The following is a 7,243-nucleotide window of genomic DNA, read 5'->3' as shown; positions in this document are numbered from 1 at the left end:
ATATATATAAATATATATAATATTATCATATCTTTTGGAAAATTTTTTTCAAGTATATTACATATATACATACTTACATATATTTTATAAGATATTAACGAGAACAGAATTCATATAAAATCGAAAAAAAATATTTGAAATTTTATTTTATTTATTATTTGATATTTTGATATCAATATTTATTTTCAAATAATATTTGATAGCAATATTTATTTTCAAATAATTATATTTATACATATAATTTATATTAATATAAATTAATTGTACGATATTATAAATATATATACGATATAAATATTATTATATTCTATATGTCAATATAAAATAAAAGATAGATAAAGAAAATATATATTCTTAAAAATAATATCGTATATTCTCAATTTTTTATTCAATTTTCTATTAATATGCATGCTAATTTTTATAAAATTTTATGTTACAATTCTTTCATCTTAAATCAAAATAAACTTGAAATAATTAATAAAATTTTCTAGTCTATTTTGTACTTTCATTATTTTATAATAATAAATCAAAATAACGAATTTAATTTTTTTAAAGGTCATTTTTTAATAAATTTGTTTAAATTTTTTTAATGAATGAAAAGAATAATAAAATATATAATTACTTACATATATTTTCAATTATATCTAATTATTATTAAATATATTAAATATATTATTAAATATATTTATTATTAAATACATAAAATACATTTGTAATAACACAGCACGTTCGTCAAAGATGCGTATACTGTAGTTCATGTATGATCAAGTATGATCATACTTAGAAGCAATAAAAACTAATTACGTCTCGATTATATCAATTGTAACTATGATGCAGAGAATTATTTGATATGATAAAATAATATAGTTTAAATATTTATAAAAAAATATTTAAAATATTTATAAAATTTTGTAACTTAATAATTCGCGAAATAAAATTAGTACAAATAATTATCGATTCTTTACAGATTTTTATAAATTGTTAACATATTTATTCTCTTTCTCTTTTTTATCAATTTCTTTATCATAAACGCCATAAATAATTGCATTCATAGTGGTTTCAGAATATAACCAGATTATCCAATCTTGATTTACTATTTTTTCAAAAATATATTCTTGAAAAATTTCATTTTTTTTTACCTGTTTTATAATATAAATTATATTTATTGGTAAATATATTATTTTCATCAAATAGTAAAAAATAATAAAAATAATAATAAAAAAACAATTACCTTATGAAATCTTAATTTTTCAAACATTTTTATACTCTTTTCATTATCACATTTAATTTTTGCAATATATTTTGTTACATTTAATTTGTCAATTCCTAATTCAAAAAAGCTAATTTTTATAAAGATAAAAAAATATCAAAATAATGAAAGAAAAATATGCATAATACCATAAAGCATCATTAGAATTATTGCCTCCCAACCTCTTTTTTTTTCTCTACAATTAATATTTGCTATCATAATTTCAATTTCTGCAGTATTTGGCTGGTCTGATTCATTAAAAAATAAATTTGTATCTCCAATCATAGCTTCTAAAATTTATTGATATCAGTATGTAATAAAAAGAATAATGTTAAAGATAAAGAAATGTTTTATATACCTATTTCATTTCCATTTTCAATATAAATAGCTTTTTCTAAAATGATAAAGGTACATTCTACAACAAATAAAAATATGTTATTAATATTTATGCATGTTTAAAAATAAAGTTACTCACTGTCTTGATCCTGATGCCATCGCTTTTGCATTTGAAATTCTTCTTCCAATGTTAAACTCTCTGAACCAGTAAAATATTGTAATTCTGCTGACTTCATCCATTCGTGATATCTAAAAATAATAACAACATATTGAAAAAGTAATAAGAACTTATTTAAAAACAATATATGTATGTATATTAATTTTCTAATTAATTCAAAAAAATATAAAAATTTATTTAAAAATGGCGGATATTTTTATTACATATATATTGATATCACAATCGATAAGAGGTAAACGATACTAGCCTTTTAACATGTTTTTCTTTGTAAGGCACTAAAATTACATTTGTTCCAATAATTTTAGTACATTCGTTGTCTCTCATTGTTCGATATTAATTGATATTAAAATTATTAAGAAAATGAACCAATTGAAGATTTTAAAATTAAGGAGGTTACATTCGTCTTCCTGCCATATTGGATGCAGAGTTTGCTACGATATGATCTAGAATTCTTAAAAAGTAAATTATTTTCTTCGACATTTTATTATTTGTAATTTCAAAACATAACTGCAGAATTATAAAGAATTTAATAGAAAATGGCTTACAATTTTCCGGGTGTACCAGCAGCTGCTATGCCACCAATGGGTATGCTTAAAAGTCCTAACCATGTACTTTATATTAGTCATTTTATGTCATTTATCGAAATATGCATTTTTCATTGCTGTGTTTAAAGTTATTTTATTTTATGGTGAATAGAAAATTATTCTTATTTAAAAATATCATATTTTAGGTATAGGACCAATGGGACCGCTTGCTCCAATCGCAGGTCCACAAAGTTTTATGGATTTAGCAAGCCAAGGATTTCCTCCTTTACCTCCACCAATACCACTGCCTGGAATGAATGATTCTCCTTTAGAATTTAGTACAAATAAAAATCAACCCCCAGTAGTTAGAGAAGCTCCAGAAGATAATAGTGATAAAAGAAATGAAAAAAGTGATATTCGACGAGAAAGAGAAAACAGAGATAATAGAGACATTAGGGATAATAGAAGGTTTTTTTAATCTTTTTTAATATATAATTTCAATATATAATTATATTAATATAATTAAGTTATGATCATCATATTTATTACAGTTATATTATTATAATTTTTTTTTAAATAGATCTAGGAGTGATCGAAGTGATCGGAGAGAGCGAGATAGAGAAAGGAGAGAAGAAAGAAATGAAAGAGATCGAAGAGAAGAACGAAGACCAGATGATCGAAATAGTATAAATTCTAGCAATAGCAATAATAGTCATAATAATAATTCAAATAATAACGAAATTCCATCTTCATCAAATACTGGTAACACTCCAAATTTGGGAACTCAAATGGAACAAGCAACAGGAGTTTGGGGAATGGGAGTAGGATATCCAGTAATGGGAATGGGTCCAATGGGTCCAATGGGACCTATGATGAGTGAAATGACACTTGGTCCACATATGGGACATACTCATAGTTATGGCCCCATGAGTATGGGAATGATGTCACATGATGGTAGTATGATAGGTGCACAAATATTAGGACCAGAACAAATAATGAATGATGCTGCCCAAATTATGAGCAGTGCCTTACCTCCTCCACCAACATCACAAGGTACCAAAGAAATTATACATTGCAAAAGTTGTACATTGTTCCCACCAAATCCAAATGCTCCACCTCCAACAACTAGAGAAAGACCTCCAGGATGCAGAACAATTTTTGTTGGAGGTAATTTCTATATATTTCTTTATTATATAAAAATTAATAAAAAATACTTTTTTTTATAAATTCCTATAAATTTTATTTTATTTAGGTTTACCTGAAAATATCACAGAAACGATAATTCAAGAAATATTCGAACGTTGTGGAGAAATAACCACCTTGCGACTTTCTAAAAAAAACTTTTGTCATATACGTTTCGTACTCGAAAGTAGTGTTGATGCAGCCATTTATTTATCTGGATATAGAGTTAGAATAGGATCCAGTGGTGATCCTGCAAATACAGGCAGATTACATGTAGATTTTGCTCAGGTTCATAATTTTATAATTTTAATATATGAGAAACTATTTATTAAATATTTATTTATTAAATTTTATTTCATATTAAAAAAAAATATAGGCTAGAGATGACCAATATGAATGGGAATGTAGACAACGTCAATTACAGAGAGAACAACGCCATAGAGAAAGAGTTGAAAAGGAAAGACAAAGGGCACCATCCAGTCCTCCTCCAGTAGTACATTATACAGATCACGAAGCATCAAATATTTGTGAAAAAATTAAACAAGATGATACATTCATGAAAGCAGTGCAAGTAAGTAATTATTGTTATAAACGATAATTTTTTATATAAAATGTTTAAGCACTTTCATCGCTAAATGTTTCTCCAGACTAAAACTTTTAAATTCCAGAAAACGCGTTCTGTTACGTTACAAAACAAGCGCATTAAATCATTCCAGGTTGTCGTAACATGGCTCGAGCGTGGAGACTGTACCAAACGCAATGCTAACACTTTTTATTCGATGATTCAATCAACGAATTCTCACGTTCGAAGGCTACTTACAGAAAAGGTCGCTTACGAAGAGGAACTCCAAAAAGCAAAGGAATTAATGAAGGGCAGGATGCAGGGACTCTTAATACAATGTACGTTTATATAATCCATATATATGTATATATATATTTTTTTTTTCTATAACATAGCTCTATACCACTGTACATTATTTATGTACACAAGAGCAAATCCACATACATATTGCTTTATCTGGTAAGTTTTTTTATTATAAAATAAGGGTTCTACAATTCTTTGAGCATTCGATACGTGAAATGCCAAAATATGATTTTGTCAGAATTTCACGCGTTTTATAATAACAGAAGTGCGTACTTTTTTTTATATCTAAATCTAATAAATTTTTAGCTATTACTAAATTAAAATATAAATACAAAATTACAATTTATAATAAATGCAGAATTTTATGTTATAATTAAAAAGGTACGTCACTTTTGATATTAAAGATTCTGACATTTCTAAAAACAAATACATAATATGAAATAAAATTGTTAACATTGCGATTATATCGTCGATCGTTTTGTATCGAATCTCGGTTGTCAAAAAATTTCATCCTCCTTGAGATTCAACATCAGATATATTGTAAGGAATTTATCATATAACGAGTGTATTGTCAATGCACCATCGGGACTCAATAGAAGGATCAAAGACAGTAGGAGAAAATAAGGTGGGTGAAGATATCCTGTCTTCTGATTCTAGGCTCTGATGATTGAACAAAAGAGCACAAATATTACAAAAATTCATTCTATAGAAACATAGTGTACCTAAAAATTGCATGCTTGCAATGCTAAGGATTAAGGGTGATGGGCTAAATATTTGTTGCGGAGATGAAATTATGCTATGATTCTCAATATGATTTATTATTATTAACTTATTATTAGGTATAGTAATTTATAAAAATATCATTTCAAATAATGTAAATAATTTAATATATTATATAATGCAAAACAATCAGTGGAATTATAGCGTAAGATCATCATTTTAACGTTGGAAGCCTCTCCATGTTGTAAGTTGTTAGGAGAATAGTGCAGATTTTCTTAAGGAAAACAAGCACTAATCATAATCTATTAAAAAGACTGATTGGCAGCCGAATTGTAAGGATCCCTGATCAATGGTGAAAGCAGTTTTTTAAAAAATTTTATTGGGATAAGTAACTTCATAATTATTATTGCTTAGCCCGCTACATAGGAAATTTTTCTAAAAAGAAAGATAGTAGGAATAACTTTAAAATCATATAATATATTTTAGAAGGAAACGTTCGAATCTGAATGATACAGAAGAGTTATTGGGTATACAATACTTGTGATGTTATACTATATTGCAAACATTATGTTAAAAAATGTATATTTTACATTAACAAACGCGCGCGCGCGCGCGCGCATATAGATGATTTTAACGAGAGTTACGTATTAGATCAACACGAATGTAGAGTTCAAAGCAGGGTATACAACAGAAGATTTGTTGTGTTTTTGTATGCAACATGCGACCATGTCATCAACAGTCAGTCAGATTGAACGCGTCTTTACTGCGGCCAGCCACAAGAAGGTCTGGGATCACTTCACAAAGGCTCAACGGAAGAACATCGAAATGTGGAAGAAACAATCTTCGGTATGTATTTGCATTCCCACGTTAGTAGCTCGTGTCCATTACGTTACTTTTTTTTACGATTAGACAACAGTAATCATCGATAAAGTCTTATGAGTCACAAAGCGCTTCTTTATGCGAATGCACATTCATCCATACGCCAGGCACACGCGTTTTGCAAACACATTTTTTCAAAAAAAAGGTAAGTAGCGATTAAAGAGTATGAATAACTTGCGTCTGATTAGACGTATTTCATACAAACTGTATACAATTGATGTTTAAACTTTTTGGGAAATATGGAACATAAAAGGTAAAAAATAGTTCTTTTAATTTGAATCAAACAGGTACCATTGACTGTGGAGTGCAAACAGGTAACCGAACAAACAACAATTTATATTTTAAAATATGATTTTCATTTAAGCGAATTTCACAATCTATGCTAATATAAATGAAAATGCGAAAATGAAGATATAATTGGCATAAATCTATTCATTTTTATTAAAAGTTTTATTTAAAGTTAAATATGCTTCATTAAGACACATACACATATATATGTATAACTGATTTAGATAGGAATGATTAAATCTCAAAAAATATGAGAAATATGAAAAAATGTTTTGTGTAATAATTTATGATATCAAAAAGATCAAATAAATGTTGGAATTAATTTGATCTTGATATTATCCTGAAGATCTTAAAAAAAATCATAATTAAATTTTAAAATAAAAAAATATTTTCATATTCCTTATTTTTTATATAATATTTTTTTACATTTTTTTGCACATATCTAATATTGAAAAATGTTCAAAAATTCAATATTCATTATTTTTTTTTACAATTTTTATTTCATGTTTCATAATTCAAATGAAAAAGATTAATTAATTAATTAAGATTAAACTTTTTTTTTAAGTTTTTTTTTTTAAGAGGATTTTCATAAATACTTAAGAGAATTTTTAAAATTGATGTTACCAATTAAAATCACTAAAATTCAGAAAATTCGAATTTGAATCACTCTTTTCATAATATATATTGAGATAATGTTAGTGCTAACAATTGCTTTGAAAGTAAATGTATTATTGAAAGTATTTTTTCTAGCAAGAGAATTACTATGTATACATATTTTCATTTTTAAATTCAATGTTTTATTTTTAAGGCTATTACAAGATCAAAAAAATATTAGCATCATTTGTCTTTCTTGATTGAATTTTTATCTAAACATTTTTTCTATAATTTTATATATTATTATATATATTATACATATAATTATATAATATATATAATTATATATATATTATATTATTAATATTTTTTAAATATTTCTCAAATATTTTTTAAGACATTTAATTGCATTTCTCTATTTAAATTAG

The 7,243-nt window shown here is 25.6% G+C and overlaps 2 protein-coding genes across 4 annotated transcripts in view; one reads left to right on the top strand and one right to left on the bottom strand.

The window, feature by feature from the left end:
• Positions 1 to 2,195, bottom strand: part of LOC102674348 — a 5,899-nt gene extending 3,704 nt beyond the window's left edge. Inside the window, exons 1-5 of the mRNA XM_006615423.1 lie at positions 2,011 to 2,195; positions 1,725 to 1,834; positions 1,608 to 1,664; positions 1,399 to 1,539; positions 1,236 to 1,326 (exon numbers count right to left, since the gene is read on the bottom strand). Coding sequence (XP_006615486.1) covers positions 1,236 to 1,326; positions 1,399 to 1,539; positions 1,608 to 1,664; positions 1,725 to 1,834; positions 2,011 to 2,087 — 476 coding nt within the window. The 5' untranslated portion in view covers positions 2,088 to 2,195. The remainder of the gene's footprint in view (positions 1 to 1,235; positions 1,327 to 1,398; positions 1,540 to 1,607; positions 1,665 to 1,724; positions 1,835 to 2,010) is intronic.
• The window catches only part of LOC102674486 (ecto-NOX disulfide-thiol exchanger 2), a 7,031-nt gene continuing 1,768 nt past the window's right edge, over positions 1,981 to 7,243 (top strand). Inside the window, exons 1-7 of one of the 3 annotated variants that reach the window (XM_006615426.2) lie at positions 1,981 to 2,348; positions 2,494 to 2,755; positions 2,868 to 3,454; positions 3,540 to 3,757; positions 3,846 to 4,040; positions 4,117 to 4,369; positions 5,794 to 5,900. In XM_006615426.2, coding sequence (XP_006615489.1) covers positions 2,300 to 2,348; positions 2,494 to 2,755; positions 2,868 to 3,454; positions 3,540 to 3,757; positions 3,846 to 4,040; positions 4,117 to 4,369; positions 5,794 to 5,900 — 1,671 coding nt within the window. In that variant the 5' untranslated portion in view covers positions 1,981 to 2,299. The remainder of the gene's footprint in view (positions 2,349 to 2,493; positions 2,756 to 2,867; positions 3,455 to 3,539; positions 3,758 to 3,845; positions 4,041 to 4,116; positions 4,370 to 5,793; positions 5,901 to 7,243) is intronic. The other 2 variants (XM_006615429.2, XM_006615427.2) reach the window with 2 other exon arrangements.

This window comes from Apis dorsata, unplaced genomic scaffold (assembly GCF_000469605.1).
Source record: "Apis dorsata unplaced genomic scaffold, Apis dorsata 1.3 scaffold_223, whole genome shotgun sequence".
NCBI classification, from domain to species: domain Eukaryota; kingdom Metazoa; phylum Arthropoda; class Insecta; order Hymenoptera; family Apidae; genus Apis; species Apis dorsata.
Note: the sequence above shows the minus strand (reverse complement) of the source record. Positions and strands in the feature narration are given on the sequence as shown.